The 19,896-nt window shown below is 48.2% G+C and overlaps 2 protein-coding genes across 2 annotated transcripts in view; one reads left to right on the forward strand and one right to left on the reverse strand.

Moving 5' to 3' along the window:
- Window positions 1-2,658, reverse strand: part of samsn1b (SAM domain, SH3 domain and nuclear localisation signals 1b) — a 48,944-nt gene extending 46,286 nt beyond the window's left edge. Inside the window, exon 1 of the mRNA XM_068721161.1 lies at window positions 2,405-2,658. Coding sequence (XP_068577262.1) covers window positions 2,405-2,658 — 254 coding nt within the window. The remainder of the gene's footprint in view (window positions 1-2,404) is intronic.
- The window catches only part of nrip1b (nuclear receptor interacting protein 1b), a 39,225-nt gene that overhangs the window by 2,362 nt on the left and 16,967 nt on the right, over window positions 1-19,896 (forward strand). The window lies entirely within an intron of this gene.

Genomic DNA, 19,896 nt, shown 5'->3' on the forward strand with positions numbered 1-19,896 from the left:
AATGATGTGGAGGCTGCTGAGCAGTCACAAGACCGGACTCTGCCGCTCCGCTCTCTCATCCGCTGCCTTTCGTGACAGCAAATCTTATCTGCCATCAAAGCGCGGCTGCTGCTGCTGCTGCTGCAGAAGAGTGGCGTGTTTAGACGTGCGTGTGTAATTGTGTTACGCAGCTGCGTTCTGCACATCTTTTGTGTTTTATTGACAATATGTTTCATCACAGCATAAAAAAGTAGCAACCGAATCACAGCGCTTGTTGTCGCTTGGTGACTTTCCTCCCCCCTCGTTTCAGCCGTTTGATGTAATGTATTTTTTGTACAGGATGATGCCACAGATACAGGAGCAGTACCTGCCCGGCACTTATCTCCACTAGCAGCTTCTCTAACCACACTGTGCCAGCTCCAAACCCCGCTGTCTGTAAATCTGTCACACAATAGCATGAGACATGCACATGGCTGACAGAGCTCTGGGTGGCATCTCGCTTTTGATTGCCGAGATACAGTCTGCAAACCCCAAAAAAACCTAATGTGCAATCTAGCAGAACAAGTGTCATGAATTTACTGCAGGCTTTTTGATTTATGATAGACCTGGGAGCTGCCCAGCTCTTGTGTTGTTGGCCACCGAACATTGTTCAAGGGCACTTTGACAGTAGATGTTAAGGAGGAGAAGCGTTTCTCATCTACTTACTCACTTTGTCAGCCCACGGAGGATTCAAACCGGAGACCCCCCTTTGGCCACAAGCTCATTTCTCTAATTGTTTCGGGCTCTATAATGTTAGTGCAGAGCGTACATTAAGCCAAATTATTGCTCTCCTTTATTGTTTGTTTATTCAGTAGACACTCTCGACTAATAACAGATCTCAGTGCTGATATTGGGAGGGGATTTATTTTGTGAATTTCAAACTTGGAGTAAAGCATTTATCCTAAATTGATGAGAGAAAGAGCCAGTATGAGATTAGTGAGTGACGCCTGATCGACGTGTTCTTCTCTGTGCCTCCTCCTCGCTGCTCATCTCACACAGTCTATTGCACACCACAGTGTAGTGTGAATGGAAAAGGTTTCTGAATGGATACGACAAAGAGAAGTGTAAACAGATTGATGTAACGACTAAATGAAAAATGAATATTTGGGCTGCACAATTATGATAATCACCATTATTTTGAATCAATATTGAGAGCATGATTTATTATTCACGTTTGTGTATTGGTTTTAGGGACACAATATTTGTATGGCACTTTCACGTTTGAATCAACAGAACACGTTTCTGCTAATGAATGAATCTTTGCATTAAACCCTGAATTCAGTGTATTTTCAGTATTTTCGTTCTTCTTCTGGACTGCAGAGTAGAAGAGTCATTCAGTAAAGTTCTCACAGGCTGCCGCTGTAGAGTGTGTGTGCAGCGGCATGACGGCTCCTCAAACGTGGAATGAAAACATCTGGAGGGCTGCTAGTTAAGGAGGCGCTCGATTTGACATACAGCAGAGCTTTCTACGAGTGGAGCTTTCTTAACGACGTTGTCGTCGATCACGTTCATTTAATTGTGGGAAGCTAAAATGGTGATGGTGATTAACATTTGATTACTTTTGCAGCCCTAATGAATATACTAAGTTACAACTAGCAGTGGAGCTCCACTTGCCTAATGTTAGATCAGTAAGGCAGACGTATTAAGAGACACGTGGAGACTTGCCGTTTCCTGATTATGTGTATTTTCTTTCTCTGAATATTCTGCCACTAGAATACCCAAAGAAAGAGACCGCGGTGTCAGAAAACAAGGCGTAAAATGACTGAAGTCCATTCTGCTGCTCTGCTCACAAGATAGTTTTTCTTAGTTAGGGCTCTCAGTTATAGCAGCACTATCTCATTCGGAGACAATTACTCCGGGCTCCCGTTGGTACTTCTGTCACGAACGGAAGGCAGCCAAAGTCAATGGGCCTCATTCTGATGACGAGGCAGGAACCGCCGAAAGCGTCTTTGCTGCCGTCGCTTCTAGACGCTGGAATGACGAAATGCTAGAGGGGAAGAAAGATGGACGCTTCCGCTGCATCGCCCGAGAGCTACACTAGCCAGAGCTCATCTGTTGAATGACATCGCTCCCCCCTCCCACTTCACCCTCACCTCCGACTCTCCGCCCCCCCGCCTTCCCGCTTCACCTTGGCCTTGGCGCAATGACAGGGCCCCTCAATTATCCCCACCGATTGATCGCTGCTGATTGCAATTGCCGTGAATTATTTAGACTTTGCAGAAATTGCTCACCGAAAGGAGAGGGAGAACGAAAGAGAGAGAGAGAGCGAGTGGGTCAAATGAATTTACCGACATGAAGTATCGGCCCGTTTGGTAAACAACAGCTGTGGAAGCCTAAGTGTGCCGATCAATGAGGCGGAGCAGAGACACAAACGGCATTGAGCTACCTTGTCGCGGTGGCTTCGGAGCTAACGGCGACTCTCCGCCGTCCCTCCCCTCCTGATGCCTTCAGTAAAGACTGAGGAGCTGCAGCGTGGAGGAGTAGGCCTCCTGGGTGACGTGAGGGGAGCTGACTCTCTTTGCTGGGCTGATGTGGCACTCGCTCCCTCCCTCCCTCTGTGCCTCTCTGCCTCTCTTGCTCCTGTAGCAGCGCTGCTGCCCTGGGGCTGTAGAGGTGCAGCAGGAAGGTATTCTCTACCATTGTGGTGAGCGTGCTTGCCGGGATGCTGCAGTCAGACGTATAGGGAAGGTCTCTGCGAGCAGACCAATGTCGCAGGCGTGACAGAGTGGGTGGGGGGCAGATAAGAGGAATGCCTGGCCTGTGTGAACATATGATGGAGGGCGTCTGCCCTGTTTCCTCACAGTGGACAAAGACGGCAGACATTTGTCCGCGTGCTCGTAGCTTTTCGTCTGCAATTGTCGGAGCATGTTGGTAACTAAGTCTCTGATAAAACAGTGGTTGATCTGGAGGATCTTGCGCCATGCCTCGCTCAAACCAAGCTGCTCCTAACAGGCATCGGACAAGGCCGATGCTCCCCGCGCTATTTGTGTATTAATGCATATGTCCCTGACATGCCCTAAGAGGCCTAAGGGTTTGTAGGGCTAGAACACCGGGTCCCAAAGTCCAGGGAGTGAGGCCGGCTGTTACTCAACTGTGTCTTATTTTAACCAGGTTATGTGGCGGGAGTGCTGGGGAGAAGCAGGGGCTAAGTGAAAATGCCACTCATTCCTGAAGAGTCCCTGGCCTCGTCAAGGTTAGTGGCTTGTCTTTGTAAGTTGAGGGATTGATGCATGAGCCTGTCTGGCGCTGAATTCAAAGTCCAAAGCTGTCACAGGCAGCAGATCCCTCCCTCCCTCCCTCCCTCCTTGCAGGCTATCACAGGGCTCCGTCCTTCCCAACTTCTTAGCAGCCTGTCCTTTTGGGAACCTTGAGCAGCCCAGGCAAGGACACAGCGTCTGGTGCAGTAAGCCTTTGCAGAGGGGGAGGCTTTACGTAACGCTCTGCTTTAAACATGGGTGTATGACTTCCCTGACACGGAGCGGTGCGGTGCAGCGCCGCTCGGATCGCAGCGCCGCTCGGATCGCAGCGCCCCCACCCCACCCCGGGCCCTTCTGGGCAAGGAGGGGCCAGAGAGATCCCTGCAACTTAATTATATCTTTCTCTTTTGAAAGCTTTCGTTTGAAATTAAATTTTCCCATGCAATTAACTAAAGAGGAGTTTTCAGAATTTATGAATGAATGATGGATATATTGCACAGGATGACAGGGGGAGGGAGCAGGGGACGTATATGCGGTACATGCCGCGAGGTGGTGCATTTATTTCTGTTGCAAAACAGGTGAAGTTTGGGGGAATTGATGGTTAAACGTACCTGATACCTGCTCTCTTACGCTGCTTAATATATAAGCATGCTTCTGTCAGTGTTTGGCTTATTGTCACCCCGTCACATCGCTTCACTCTGCAGGACGGGTGGAGAACACAGGAGCTGGGGTTCCTACTCTTCCTCAATCAGTCACACCCTCATCAGATAGAAGCTAGATGTAACGTGACGAACAATGATACCTCCCCCCCGAATCCTGTTGGCTTAGAACTATAATTGTGTAACTTTTTGGCTTCTGGTGATGAGCTGAGTGGTTGCTGGGCAACAAGGGACCTGTGCGGGTGGCCGTGGAGAATCGGAGCAGAGCGAGTTCAGATAGATCTGCAGCGCGTTAGTTTCCAATCACTGACTCTCTCTTGAAATACCTCATTTTGTGTTACTCCAAGCTGACCGGTTGGTTGTTCTCCTGAGGTGCATGAAGACCAGCTCGTACTGGCGTACAGAAACCTTTCACTCCATGAATGAATACATAAAGGACTCATTGCACTTTAAAAAAAACCTCTCCCGCACCACACAGTGTGGGCCGAGGACATTCGGCACAACCCCGGTACCCATCTTTCCCTGAAAGTGGCTTCTGGAATTTCCCGAAAACACACTGTCCTTTTGTGAACCACCACCCTGCTTGTGAACCCATTAGCAAGGCGGCGTCCTCACCGGAGCTGGGTAAACAGACCAGACAGACCGCGGCTCGGGAGTGCAGCTTCCTCGTAACCGCGTTAAGAAGGCGGCCGGCGGCAGAGAGGCCATTTGAGAGGAGATGGAGAGCGCCGGAGCGGATGACTCCGGGCAGCCGGATGACCTATTACTTTGGGAAAATGGACTGGTGACCAGAAGATTGCTGGCTCATACTCCTGCTCACCCTCTGCCCTTGAGCAAAGGCAATTAACCTGGATTCCTCCAGTAAATATCCAGCTGCAGCAATGGAGGTAGATGTGCAAGAGTGATAATCGCATAAGTGACTTTGAATAAAAGTGTCCACTAAGCAGGAAGATTAATACAGCTAATAGAATCATAGCTTGTGTTTTCAAGTTAGCAAGGACTGCTGAACATGTAGAGGAGTACGCCCCCCCCGTCTGACTTTGTGCACTCCTCCCCACACACACACACACACACACACACACACACACACTCCTCTTCTCTTTCTTTGGCATTAGGCCAGAGCGTGACCTTCACCTGATTGCAGGAGATCCAATCACGTGACACCCTTCCCCCCGATCCTCTCTCCTCACCTTGTATCCTTGTATGTCTACGAGGACGGGGGGGGGGGGGGCGTCCTTAATTCGGGGTGCTCCCCCCCCCCCTTCTCCCAAGGTCAAATGGGGTCAAGGTCGCGTCACAGGGTCCCGCCCCCTCCGTCTGAACTGGGCGGGTCGAGTCGTCCTCTCGGTTGTCAATCACTGATACCAGCATATGTCAGGGAAAGGTCGCCTTGTGTCCAGAGTGATTCATGTCCTGGGTGAACTGGCTGCTGGGGCTGGTGTTGTTGCCTTCACTCGCTCCCTTCAGCTGCCCCGCTGTTTGAACCGCGCTGGCTCACCGCGCTGGCTCACCGCGTCTACTGCTTCTGTTTCGGAGTATTTTTATGTGCGACCAGGGTACCGTTTCTGCCCCCCAGATATGTTTACCACATGGCTGGGTAAATCGGGATAGCCCGCTTTGTTAAAAACAGGCTGTACTGGATCCTAGTCTTTCTACGGCCCTGTCAGAATATTGTGTCTTTACACTAGTTGTAGAAGTGGACAATCGGAGGGAGGTTTCCTTTCAGGCTAGTCGCAGCCCATTTTCATGTACATCTAGTCCTTAAACCCCAGAGTGAGAGAAGTATCTTTTTAAATGTTTTCAGTGAACTTATTTGGGTTTCTTGTGGCATGTTACAACTCAAACTCACCCATTGGCACAGTTCAAGTCACAATGGGTTACAATTTTACCGTTAAATATCTAATTTAATTAAATAGAATAGATTTTGTCAAGCGATGAAACAACGACTCACGGCATCATCAGTGCAACTACTGTAAGTAAGCTTGAGATAACAATAGGTTCATCTGAGGATTTGTTAAGCCACGCCCTGATATGAATGTAGTACAGTGTCTGTCTGAGAGGTTGCACTCAGGGTCTCTAGGCAACTATAAGAGGAGGCAAAGACTGATTTCCAGTCTTGTTTTCACAGAAATGTCCTCTGGAGCCAAATGTCAGGGATTGTTATTATAAAACAGGCCGAGACATACCATAGTCTTCTTCTTTAATAAAAGCAGCCCGTCATGAGGCATTATGAGACTTCAGTGGGGAGACAGACCCTTTCATCATGCAGCCTTGTGCTAAAGTATCTTAGATGTATTTATCAATCTACACAAAATGTCCCTTAATGACAATGCAAATTTCTTAAAAAGAAAAAACTGAATTATTATTATTCAGACTTAATTACTCGGTACTTATTTGAAGCACCTTTGGCAGCATTTCCTGCTTCTTGGATGTGACGCGACAAGCTTTGCACACCTGGATTTGGGGGATTTTCTGCCATCCCTCTCCGCAAATCCTCTCGAGCTCTGTCGAGTTTGAGCGGAGACCGACGATGGATGGCCATTTTCAGGTCTCTCTCTCTCTGGCTTGGCTGCTCTGGGACATTCTCAAGAGTTGTCCCTCAGACACTCCCGTGCTGTCTCTGTGTTGTGGGTCATTAGCTAAGTCTCCATTCAAACGCATCGCAAATTTTAACCGAATTTCGAGAATGTGAACGAACGCTTGTTTCCGTCCACTACCGTGCTTATAGGGAGTTGGTTCTTGGAGGTAAGCAGTAGGTGGTGCCAATTCTTCAGTTGGAGAACCATTATCCAATAGAAGAAGAGGGAAGTAATGATGTCATTAAAAGATCAAACGGTGGAAAACAATAGAAAAGTAGATGTAAATATTTCATCTGTTAATGTGAGCACTGGTCACATTCATTCTGGTCCATTCTATCTTTTGACATTTTTCTTCGGCGCTCGTTTGACTTCTCTTTACGTCACGATGGCCCCAACGTGAACCAAACTCCACATCATTAGTGCAGTGCCCTCCCCTGTGGTCCCCAACACTTCGTGAGCTGCCTTCATTATGTTCAGACCGTTGTCTTGTTTGACGCACTAAAATAAAGGTGATCGCCTGCTAGGACTTGACATTTCAAATCAGAGAGACATTTGCTGCCCACCTGGATACACCTTTAGTTCACTCACACACACACACACACACACACACACACACACACACACACACACACACACACACACACACACACACGCACGCAAAGCAGCCCAGAGGAACGGTAAGCTTTGGAAGTTTGATTTTCAGCCAATCAGAGGTCCTCTTGTATAACTGTGTTATGTCGAAAGAAAACTTATACGTCATTTAAGTTGATCCTCGTTTGGTTTTAAAAGATTGTGGAAGCTACAGTAAAGGGCTTTACACACCGCGGGCGTGACGACTAAACAACACTGAAATAAGAATAAGAATTAGGCATCAATATTTTCCATACTGGCAGGGATGTGCAGCCTTTTTTATTAATACAAGGTTTCAAAAGAAGTGCGCAGGCTGAGGACCAACTAGCAGGATCCTATTGACCGAACCTGAGCAGCGTCTGTCTGAGCTGAACTGTTTTATTGAAGTGAATCCAGGCTATATACGTCCAGGGCTTTTATTTTGAAAGGTAAGAAAAGAAGGAGTGGATCTGGTCTGCTCTACCTTCGTCGATGTTGATAAGAGTAAAACAGTTTGCGGTGTTTGTTGGGACTACTTGTTGTTCTACACTGTGGTGTACATTGATCAGTTGATGCCTTCACTCCTGAATAACATTGCATCGCATTTTGCCTTGTAACATTCACTTTCTGTGTGAAGAAAATGTCTTGACAATGTGACTTGATCTCACAGAGAAGCTATGTGCTTGTGTAACTGTTTACACCTTTGGGGCTGCTGCTGGCACAAGAGCCAGACGAATGTGGTTTATCTAGGGCCTCTCTCTCTTTAAGCCACCTTCCCTTCCATTCAGTGTTGGCCTTGGTGCTTATGAGGAGGCAGGGCCTGACCTACATCCACCCCTTAAACTGGAACTAGAACCTCCAGCCCCCCCTGTCTAATAAAGAGACCTCACACCCCTACTCCGCTTTCTCCAACGGCCATTTTTCTCTCTGCGGGTCGTTTGTTTGATGGTAAAAAAGTAAGACCCGGCACAGCCCCGCCGCTTTTGCAGCGAGTTCTGGCAGCAGCGGAAAGCGAGCAGCGGGCTCCATGACTCGTCTCTGAGGCACCAACATGTCTGTGCGCTCTGGGTCACCATTAGCACGCAGGGGCTTAGCACCGGGCTGGTGAGAGTTTAGCGGCGGGTCAACCCTCCTCTGGTTTTTTAGAGCGGAGTGTCAAACCGTGGCTGATGCAAATGAGCACACACGCGAACACAAGTAGCGGCTAGCATCTGGTGGGACTAATGTTCTGGTGCGGGGCAAACTGTGTGACACCAGGGCGCTAACATGAGGGCCGCTAATGCTCCAAGAGGCTATTTGTACAAAATAATATAAAACAAGATACACAAGCCATGCTATGGTTGCACAGAATGATTTGGTTCAGCTGAAGGTAAGAGGTGATGATTAAATGTCACTCGCTCTGGAACAGAAGCTAAACAATGGTTGCTGAGCGCCACCAAGGCACCAGAGTGAGTGATGATTTCCGGCGTGTTAATATTTAAATCAGCAGCCAAAGGTGCGGCGTCGATTAGGTTCCTCACAGTGGCTTCAAACGCCAATGCGAGGGGCGTTGCGGAATCCGTGTTACAAATGAGTGAAACCCTCAGCCGTTGTCAGAGGAGCGCGGCCGAGCGGCGCTTCACGCACGCCGGGATTACCGAAACGCAGCGTGAGCGAGCACGGCTTAACGAGGGGAGGGTGTGCATGAGAGCGCCGTGTGTGGTCTGAGATACATCATGAGCTGTCCTAACCAGTGCAGAGGCATTCGAGGGGGGGGGGGGGGCTACCAGGCAGCTGGTTCCCCGTAACATCTCCCACAGAGAGAGAGAGAGAGAGGCTCGTCGTTTTTTTGGGGCCCCGGCGACATGCCATACCTTCACGGGGTGTTAGATGACTGCAGAAAAGCGGTGTGTTTTAAATAAGGTGGAGGACCCCATTTAGCATTCTGAGAAAGATGTGAGATAATGGCCACCTAGAAGCGGAGACGTAGAAACCAGGAGGCGTGGCGATGAGGGCGCGTAGATGGCGTTTGAACCCTCGGGGGCGGTTGTTGCATCAATGCGTGGGAGTGTTTTTGCCAAACTCACAGCTGGCTCGCTGATAAGAGTCGCCCCTCCTGCTCCAGAGGCCACAGGAAGGCATCGCCAAAGAGCAGGGACTCATCACAGAGAAGTCTCTCTCTTCTTCCTTTGTCTCCCTCTCCCTTGTACTGTCTCCCTCGATCATGCTCTGCAGCACTCCTTGCACAATGTTAGGGGGGAGAGAGAGAGAGAGAGAGAGAGAGAGAGAGAGAAGAAAGAAAAAGAAAAGTGGGTCAGGGCGACCTATTTTTTTCCCCACAGTTCACGGAGGCAGAGGGTGGCGGTGTTATCGTCAGTTAGACGAGGAGCAGGGCCCAATGGGGAGGCAGGGCCCTGTCGCCAGGACGCAGCCGCTCAGAACTGGGTCAGCAGCAGAGGCTACGTCTTGTAAACGGCTTGTCATACTGGGGAGAAAAGCTGCAAATGAACCATAGATTATACGCCCCAAGCTGAGCGCCGAGGTCTCTCCTCGCTCCCCAGCCTCACACTTCAAAAAGAGAGAACAGACACACACACACATAAGCCTTACAGTAGCGCAGGAGCCTCTGAAGCGCTGCCACCTCCTATATGTCCCCCTCTCCCCCTCTCAGTCTACAGTAATACCGTTTGATTACCGCAGTCAGACCTGACAAGCTCGAAGCACCGATCTATTCACATTTCCCTTCCCCTGACGTGCGGGCTGCTGTTTTTTAAATGAAGGCCGCTCTCTCCCAGATCCGCTCGACTTTAATTCAGGTCAGGTTATTTACTGTACCGAGTTCAACTGTGGTTTAGAGACGGGCCGTATGGCTGCTTATTCAGCTGCAGTGGCCTCTTTGCATATCGTCTGTGCCGATGCCAGGCACGTGAACGGATCATTTGCCTACACGAGCCCTCGTGAGGTATTCATAAAACAACAAAAACTGTCTCCTGCTGAACTATCTCCAGCGTTGCTGCAGTGCTGGCTGAACTTAATGTGAGAACAGGTCTTAGTAGTGAGTAGTTAGGATAGTGTTAGGAAGTCAAACAGGTCATACTTACCTATCTACTATTTATTTTATGTTGCTGTGAAAACAACTGGATTTATTAAAAAACTACATTTAATGAGATTACATTTGAACACATCACGATGACCTAATAAACAAATACTCTTCTTTACTGAAAAGAGCTTGAAAGCATAATAATGAAACTTTGTCAATGTTAGCTGTACTAGTGAAATCTGTATTTATATTGCAAAACTCAACAAAATAAAAGTACTAACATACTAATTAAAATAGTCAAATGGAATATATCATATTTTATGGAATATAAATATATATTTATTTAAATTAAATGTAAACTATTATCAGGTGAGGATAGGCAGTGTGATAAAGTAGACTTTGAGCTCAGATGTAAAAGAAGCCACTGCCTCATTTCTGGAGGCAGGCTGAACCGGAATAGACCGAAAGTCCCAGTCCCGAGGACCTCAAAGTATGAACAGGGTCGCACGGGGAGAACAGATCTGAGATGTATGGAGGAGCAGGACCGTTTAGTGCCCTGTAGGTAATGAGAAGAAGCTTGAAATCTATTCTTGAACGCTGCGTTAGCTCCATTAGCGGCTAACGTCAACTAGCTCTCCTGTCGATTAGAAACACGGATTTGTTGAAACATTTCTTTATGAAACATAAAACAATAAGGTTTTACTGCGTCCTTTCCATTTGAACACAGCCTGGCCCAGTACCTACGGTGTACAGACGTGGTACCGTAGAGACGGTTCATTCCCAGCGGAGGGGGAATTTTGCTCGTGTTGATGTTTTGGCAAATTGCCCTCAAGCTGCGGGGGAAGGCATTGTCCACAGCCACCATGTATTTTTCATATTGATTTGAAATGGGTCTGTGCTTTCATATCCTCCGTGTGTTCTTACTGCGTCTCAGACAGACAAATGGGTAAACACCGAGTTTGATCTCTTCCTCACTAATAATGGCTGGCTGTTGTTTTGAGCTCATATAGAGCACACAGAACCGGGGCTTATTCCTGCATCGTGTCTGCTTATGGAGCAATGCAATTTTCAGGCAGTAGAGCTCACTCATATTTCACTATGTGGAACAAATCTGCCTGTAATGAATCTCCCAGGACGCCGTGGTGCTTCCACAACCGAGTCTTTTTTTTTTTTTTTCTGGGGGGGGGGGGGTATTGTGGGCCTTCTTAGTATCTCAACACACCTCCCTGATATGAACACTAGATTTTAGTTTGTGATGGGAGGGATTCCACAGCAAATAAACACATGGTTCATTAGAGTTTCTATCACTATATCAGTGCAAACAACTGTTAATCATATTGGTTTCGCTCTGTGCAAAAAAAACAAGCCCAGCCCTATTAGCCAAGGTGTCACACTAGCAAACATAACATAATATTTGAGGTGGGGCTGAACATGGCAGGGGGATCGGATTAGCAGAGACTCCGGTTAGCTCTCGGGGGCCGCAGCTCCCGAGCCCTGCCACTGCCGGGCGGCGGACCCGTATTGTGTTATTCTTAGCCCACAACTTCATGTCTCCGTGCAAAAGCCCCTTAACGCTAATTGAGGAGACCGCTCATGGCTCACGTCGCTCGTCGACAGCCTCTGAGGGGGAGTGCGCCGTCTGGCTTTCCCCGTGTGAAGGTGAGGCACGCTGAGCAGTGAACCAGTCAGAACCAGTACTTGGCCACTCCAGCCAGTGTTTTGTTTCTTTCTCTTTTTTTTGGTGATTGGGAGCCACCACAGTGCCTTTAGCAGATGGTTTCCAGCAGGCCTGCGTGTGACATGTGATAACATTACAGTTTTGAAAAGGTCAGGCATGAAGGGAACCAGCAGGAGGGCTGGGCCAGTCTCAGAGTGCCCAGACCTCCAGTACAGTCCTATATACGCGCACGCGCGCGCGCACACACACACACACACACACACACACACACACACACACACACACACACACACACACGTTGTTGTGTGGTGTGTGTGCGTTCTGCTCAAAAGAAAAGGCCTTTTTGGTGAATTTTCAAACACCCAGTATTGAACACATTGCCTCTAACAGGGCAATGCAAATATTTACTGTATCACTTGAACCCTGGTGGCTCCGAGTCGCCGTGGCATGGAGGGTGCCGCAATGTTTGCACGCTGATAAAAAACAACAAGCCTTCTTTGTGCTTTTACAGTAGACTCGGCTCTCATGCAAGCGGAGCCAGACTTTGGACTATGCACCGCGGTGTTTACTTTGGAAAATCAGAGGTCTTCATTCGGGGACCCGGCGGGTCATCGTCAACCTGTCAAAACACGGGCTCCACCCCCCCACCCCCCCTCTTGTAGTTGGAGAATCGTGATTGGCCGGCGCTCATCCTTGGAACAGAGCGGTTGGGGTTGTTTGTTTTGAAGCTCCAGGTCGTAGTGTGCCAACGGCTCTGAGTGGAGCGGGGAAACAAACAGTCTCATCACGCAGGTGTGTTCCATAGAGCGATACCCACCACCAACCCCCTTCCCCTGTAACGACACGGGGCTTGTGTATTAAGGAGGCGGTTTAAAAATAAATGTGTGCAGGCCGATCAGACATTTTGAAATTCTGCTTCTATCTCAGTCCGACAGCGAGGTTAAAGATACAGCAGTCTGATAAATGTCTTCCCACCAGGGGAACAGATAAAGAGTGGCGTAGATTGAATAAAAGAGCTGAGGAGAAAGAGGGGGGGGGTAGGAGGAGGGCTGAGATGTCTATCAGGCCGCGTGAAGGTTTTCTGTTTTTTTTTTGTCTCGCAGATCCAGTTCAAGGGCGCCCGCGGGCGAGGCAGCTCTCGCTCTCACCGTGCCAACGCTGCTGCTCAAGGTCACATGAGCCTGTGACATTAAAGAGGAACAGGAAAGGGGAACCGGGAGGGGGGGCATCAACCACACACACACACACACACACACACACACACACACACAAACACACACAAACACAGAACTGAGTTGTAAGGGGAAAAATGGCCTCTAACTCCCTGAATCTTTCCTGTGACTTTTGTGCGCCGCCGTCTGGGTCCACAGTGGATTTGTTTGAGGGCAGTAATGAGAGAGTCTTATTCTCTCTGCTCGGAGCCAGGAGATGCTTGGCTAACTGCTTTGTAGTTGCCAGCCACACATCCAGGCAGCGTTTTTGTGTGTGTGTGTGTGTGTGTGTGTGTGTGTGTGTGTGTGTGTGTAAGAGAGAGAGAGAAAGAGAGAGACACAGAGAGAGAGCGAGAGAGAGAGAGAGAGAGAGAGAGAGGGGGGAAGATGGAAGAGAGAAGAGTCACAGTGATAAAACTCAAGGGGGAGGGAGGGAGGGAGGTAAAAGTTATTTAAAGGGACAGAGAACCAATGGCGGACGCTTTAGCTGAGGGTTGAGACTATGAAGTGTGTTGTTAGCTGAAGTGAATCTTAACTTTTTGGACCAATCGGCCGTCACTCCAGAGAGCACACACTGTGCTGTTTAACAGTTCAACTATAGCTTAGCTTATAGCTTAGCTTGGTACAATTTGTCATTGTTTTGATGTAATGTAGAAATGTAATAATTGATGTCCAAGCCTGCAACACTATGTTTTCCTGCACGCCCAGTAGTTCCTGAAGTGTTCATTTTAAACGGGGTATTTTGACGGGTTTCGGAGGGACAGCACCGGCTTGAATAACAAAGTGAATGAGGGCTGAATTCCATTTAGCTGCTTGCGTCTCAGGCTCACTGTCACGGATCACTGGGACACTGGAATAGAACAGAGCCCTCGGTAATGTTATAGGTAACACCGGTGCTTTTCCTGCTCTGACGAGTCAAAATCGCTGTGATTTGTGTAATAGAGCCATTATTACACTGTAACGTGTCTTTTCTTTTGGCCGGTTCATCCCATTCTGGTGATATTTCAGCCTGGAGGGGAGTTTCTTCAGATTTGTCACCAACATCCACTTGGACTTGAGGATGAATTGATTAGATTTCGGTGGTCAAAGGTGACCTCACAAAACCAGTTTTTGGCCATAACTCAAGAATGAATATGCTAATTGTGACACACAAACGTCTAGCAAAAAAAAAAGGATAAAGTAATGACACAGAACCTGCAACACGACCGCAAGGTGCTTATTCTAGTTTGGGATTGATACCTGATGGATTATGATGAAATACATCATACATAAAATGTGCATTATGCTGTTAAGATTTTGCTTGAAACCAGACTTATATTGAGACAGAAAAAGGTCAACGTATCTGTTGTATGTATGTGGTCTGAAGCTAAGCGTTAGCATTTCTTACTTATGGTGACAACCCTCATCACATTATACATATTATTTATTTATATTGAATCATTGCTGTTACTGCGAGTTAGCGAGTTGTAGTCCCTGCACAGATATTACAAAGTCAACTTGTTAATAAATACGTATTTCTATACACATTTCAATCAAGCGGTTGTGCTGTGAGAGCGACAGATCTCCTCTACTCTGGATGTCATGCGGCTGCGCTGAGAGAATAGAGAACGTCGTGTAAACTTGCTCGTCCACTTTTTGTTTACATTGCAGTCGCGTGTCCGTCGGTCAATCGGGTATCGACTTGCAGTGCCCGTTACACGGCGACTGCGCGGGTGTCTGGTCCTACAACAGCACACATACCGCTGCAGAGGGGGGTGGGGACAGGACCTGACATCCAGTTGAATAGAGTCAAACATGTGACTAATAGATATCACCATGACACTTCACTAGCTGGTTACTGACATTAAGATGACTATTTCTGTATTACAAGTTGCAAGTATGCAAAGGAGGCATTAACTAACGGTAACTTTTGGTGAATTTAGTAGAAATCTACAGACGCAAAGAGACAAAGCAGTAAAACACTGAATGTGTATTCTGATGTTTTTTTTCCACTAGTCTGAATGAAGACACGTCATGGAAGCAGAATCTCTCAGTACACCAGTACATGAACAACAGTGTGTTTTCCTTAAGAGCAGCACTGGATCACCAGCAGGACTTCAGTAAAGTATCACATTATTAATAGAATCCGGTTATTATTTTATATTTTATACGGACGCACATTTGGCCTTGAGAGTGTGTTATTACCTCTGAGTAATACCGTTTTTATCATCCAGAGCCAGAAATGAGAAACACCTCACCTATGATTTCACACCAACATACACTGGACTGGAGAAGAAGTACAAGGGGCGTAATGAGGCTGATTGTTTGGGACGAAGATAAGGCTATGGTTTCTGGAACAGAACTAATGGCCCCGACTATCATCTAAATTCCCCTGTAGATGTAAAAAGTACAGGCAGACATCGTACGAGTCCACAAAGTCAGTCTCCCCGGCTGCTAATGGAGCCGCTTCGGGCCATGCATCAATATGACATCGCAGATTACAATCTTTAGACTTTGGGAGCACTTTAGGTACTTTCAGCGCTGGAGGAGCGGAGCAGGAACTGGCCGACAAAACACTGAGTCATTATAATAACAATCAAGAGAGGTGGGTGGAGCCGCACCGTGATACAGCCCAGCAGAAATGACTCAAGTGTTCCCATAAGGCCTTGTGGTGTGTCTGCAGGACCTGATAGGGATTTTACAGTGACCTTAATAAGATCATAGTACCTCTAGTCTCACGGCTTCCTTCTCTTATTACATTGTTACGAAGTATATCATATTTTATATAATATTATATTTGGATTTGTAGTAAAATATATGGTGTTTAATAGAAAAGTAAAACTTATTAATTCAGAAATAAACTTTTCTTTACACTAATGACAACACTTGAAGACCGTAATCAGTTACTCATTACATGTTACTCTGCAGCAAAAGTAATACATTACTTCACTAATTACTCATTACATTACTTTGCTCTGTACAGTGCCTTTAAAATAACTCCCCGCCTCACATCCTCTGCATCTAACACGTGTAGAAATAGAAAACAAGGCCTTGTGGTTTAACGAGCAGGTAACCTCCAGTCTGGAGGGATTTACTGACCGTCAGCAGCTAGCTTAGCTTCACACAGCCAACCCTAAATAAACCTAGATGATCCCCGACGTTAGAAAGCCTGTAAAGAACGCACAACATGTGAGAACTCACTCCGTCTGCTGTCACATCGTACTCACTGTGGCCTTGTTTCCACTGCAGTATCTGAGTCCTGCACCGCTATGGAAGCAGCACAGACATGGCTAGAAGTAGAGCCAACTCAAAGATGTCTTTAGTGCAACATAGCACTGTTATAATGCCATAAATCATAAAGTCCATATGTACAACATGTTTCCAAGTGTTACCAGTATTGGAAAATACAACTGGGGCTCCACACATTATACATATTGAACTGTTTACATTTAGACCAGCTCGACTCACAGCTTCTCTTGTTCAGGTGAGTCAAACGTTCACTGAGTCTTTGTCATGTGACCGTTTGTCCCAGCTGAGTCGTTCATAGACATCCCAGTTGTGCTGAGAAGGGCAGAATCTTGTTAACGGTATAGTTTTAAGCCGTTGTCACACAAGATGTGTTCAAGGACTGTCGGAAATATGACAATAATGTCATTTTTACATCTTCTGGCTATGATGAATGGTGTTATTTTTTTAAGAAAATATGTTTTGAGAAAGACCAAACGGTACGTTACTGGGAGAAGTAACTGTACTGTAACCGCTGACTTTCAAACTGTAATCAATGACGCTAACATGAAATGTTACATCACTGGAACATGTTGCACGCTTCACTGCCCAACGCTGCTCGTAAACGGTGAAGAGGTTTATATTTTGCCACAGAATGCAGAAGTACAATGAGAGAGAGTGTTGGTACCTTGGAACAGGTCACTTCTAGTGATGAATAATATAGTGACATTCAAATCGCAGCAGGGAGAGTCTCGTCTGTGTAGCGTTGCTCGGGGGATTTCACTGTTTATTCCCTTTGCATGCTCTAACTATATTAATGCAACTGGCCTGCACCGTCCTCCCCTCCAGTCTGTGTGGAGCAGGAAGGACGCCTGTCCCCACACACCTGTGGCCCGAGGGCGGAGCGACATATGCCTCCCAGCCTCTATGAAATCTAGTCTAAGTCTCCATGAACTGTACTTTCTACTCAGACAGGATTTACAGGATAAGTGTCCCTCACACTTGTGATGCAATTCTTTAGAACACCAACCACTCAAAGCTGGATTTGAAGCTCCACTCAACCCTTATGAACTTTGACATTTAAAGTGGAACCGTGTATCAATCGCACCGGCTAGCCACCGCCGCTGGCACGGCACCATTTTGACTGTTTCTTTTGATTAGACGAGGAAGCGTTTAGACCAAACAATCGATAGGTACGGGCTCCGGTCCTGAAGCGCTCTGGCGTAAGTCTTTTCCCCTGTATCATTTTCGCTGATTAGTTTCCCTATTACTCAAAAACAGATGTGTTTGCCGGTGATGAACGATCCAATTATGGGATATTTGTCACTCGTTTGAGATGCGCTCGCTCGTCCAGTACCGTAAAGAACATCCACAGTCAACTCTGGCTGGGCACGCGGTGACCCGGCCTTTGGGTTAGTTTAACTGGCAATTAAGTGTTTTTTCTGTCCCCAGTAGCAGCAGACACTCCTCCCTGGTCCTCTCATCGAGACGAGAGCAGTACCTGAACACTCGGGTCTCATTTCAAGAGTTGTTGCTTTCATCAAATTTGACTTGTATCCTCAAAAGTCAGCCCCTCCTGTTGACATGCTTCAGATAGCAGTCATATATGTTTAAACTGACCCCCAACTGCTTCCCACACACACACACACATACACACACACACACACACACACACATAACAATACACACACACTCACAGCTGAAAGGATTCATGTACACCCGCCAACCCCCCCTCTGTCTGTGGACAGGAGGCTGATTCTGCAGCCTTACTTCCTCCCTCCTCTCTTTCTATCTCCCTGCTCTGCTGTGCTGAGCTCTGTGTGTGTGTGTGTGTGTGTGTGTGTGTGTGTGTGTGTGTGTGTGTGTGTGTGTGTGTGTGTGTGTGTGACAGCTGCCTAATTGGGCATTCTCCCCTCGTCGGAGCGCCTGCCTCTCCTCCCTCTCCTCTCCTCCCTCTCCTCTCCTCCTGTCCCAGCCGGGGCTGCTGACGAATGGCAGCGGATTACAGATGAGGACACGGTGACCCGCCTGACCTTGCTGCACAGCCGCGGGGGGAGGGAGGGAGGGAGGGAGAGGGGAGGGGGGAGACAGAGCGCTAGGGGTGGGGCGGACAGGGTGCTGGGACTGCAGAGGGGCAGGATGGGTGGGGGTGGGCATAGGTGGAGGAGGGCTGTGGGGGGGGCAAAGTGGCATTAGGTCAGTGGAGGATGAGGTCGTGCGAAGGTGGGCGATATGTCGGGGGGGGTGTGCCAGGTGGCGGGGCGGGCAGGCGGGTGATGAGGCGAGTGACAAGAGTGTCACATGACGGCTACCCCCCCTCCCTCCTCTGCCAGTGTCAGTATGTCAAGGGCACAAGCCCCCACCGGCAACCGCCACTGCGGCATCCCCCCCATACACACACACACACACACACACACTCATATTTATATATTTATTTCCTTTTTCCTTTTTTTACTTGTTTTTTTAAGTGTCCATCAGATGAGCGGCTTCTACGTGACCGCTGGCTTGCCTCCGCACCCCGGGTGCCCGCGAGCGCTCGGTCAAAAGTAGGCGGCGGACCCTTACAGTGTGGTGAATTTTAATTTCTGCGTGCACTGTAGATATTTCCATGCCCCCCCCACCTTCCCCGCTGTGTGTGTGTGTGAGAGAGAGACTGCCAAGGTGAGGTTGTGTCCTCTTGTTAAGAGCGATTAATGGCACTCGTTATGTACATAATGAAATATCCCTGCTGATGCATAGGATGGCGTTTCTCTCTCTCTCCCCCTGTCACACACTCCTATCACCTGTATACATGTGTGTGTGTGTGTGTGTGTGTGTGTGTGTGTGTGTGTGTGTGCGGTGTAATGGCGAGGGCGCTTTGTTTCAGCCTCCAGGCAACTCCAGTATGTGTTTGATATGGTGTAGAGACCCCCCCCCTTGTAAGCCGTCCCTCCAAATGAAAAGCGAACTGGAATCAGGGTCCTGTCAATCCACAGTGGAGTGTGTTCCTCTCCCCCCCCCCACCCTGCTTTAGACACTGCACAACACTGCAGCTCCCTGCGTGACATGTGTTCCGAGAGAGATAGAGACGGGTGGCTCACCACCGAGTCCCGCTCTGACTGGCGGAGTAAATTTAGATCTAATCTCGTTGTGTGTGTGTGTGTGTTCTTTTATAGCGGCGCAGAATGTTCACCGAACATCAGCTTTTAACTTGACCTTGTTGTGCTGTTTGCTCGTCTGAGGCTCGTGTGTTTGTGTGTGTTTCTAGGACAAGACGCTGCTGGCTTCCCTATAGTTTTATTTTGACCTCGCGCGCGCGTGTGTGTGTGTGTGTTAGCGCGTGCCAACACATTTCAGTGCCTGAGTCAAGCTGTGCAAGCTCTTTTAATCCCACGCCCCGGTGCACGTAGGCTTGATTAGTGGCAGCAGTTATCTGTGCAGAAGACAGCCCGCCCTCCTTTAGCATTTGGTCAGGTCTGGGGCACTGGAGAGGTGGGCTGGGGGGTGGGGGGGGTGTCAAGTCATGAGAAAGGTGAACGAGGAAGGAGAAAGGCAGAGGGGGGGGGGGGGGGGGAGGGAAGGCGAGGGGAAGAGGGGAGGGCGGGAGCCTGATTAGTATTCTAAAGGAGCACTGCTGCCAGTAGAGCAAATTGATTAGTGCACTTTACCTGTATCGGCCTGCACCGCTAAGGATGACGAGGTACGGAGCACGGTGTGTGTCTGCTCAATAGCTGTGTTAGCAG

The sequence above is a fragment of the Cebidichthys violaceus genome, unplaced genomic scaffold (assembly GCF_023349555.1).
Source record: "Cebidichthys violaceus isolate CVI_PGR_0920_01 unplaced genomic scaffold, fCebVio1.0.p SCAF_27, whole genome shotgun sequence".
In the NCBI taxonomy this organism is placed as follows: Eukaryota; Metazoa; Chordata; class Actinopteri; order Perciformes; family Stichaeidae; genus Cebidichthys; species Cebidichthys violaceus.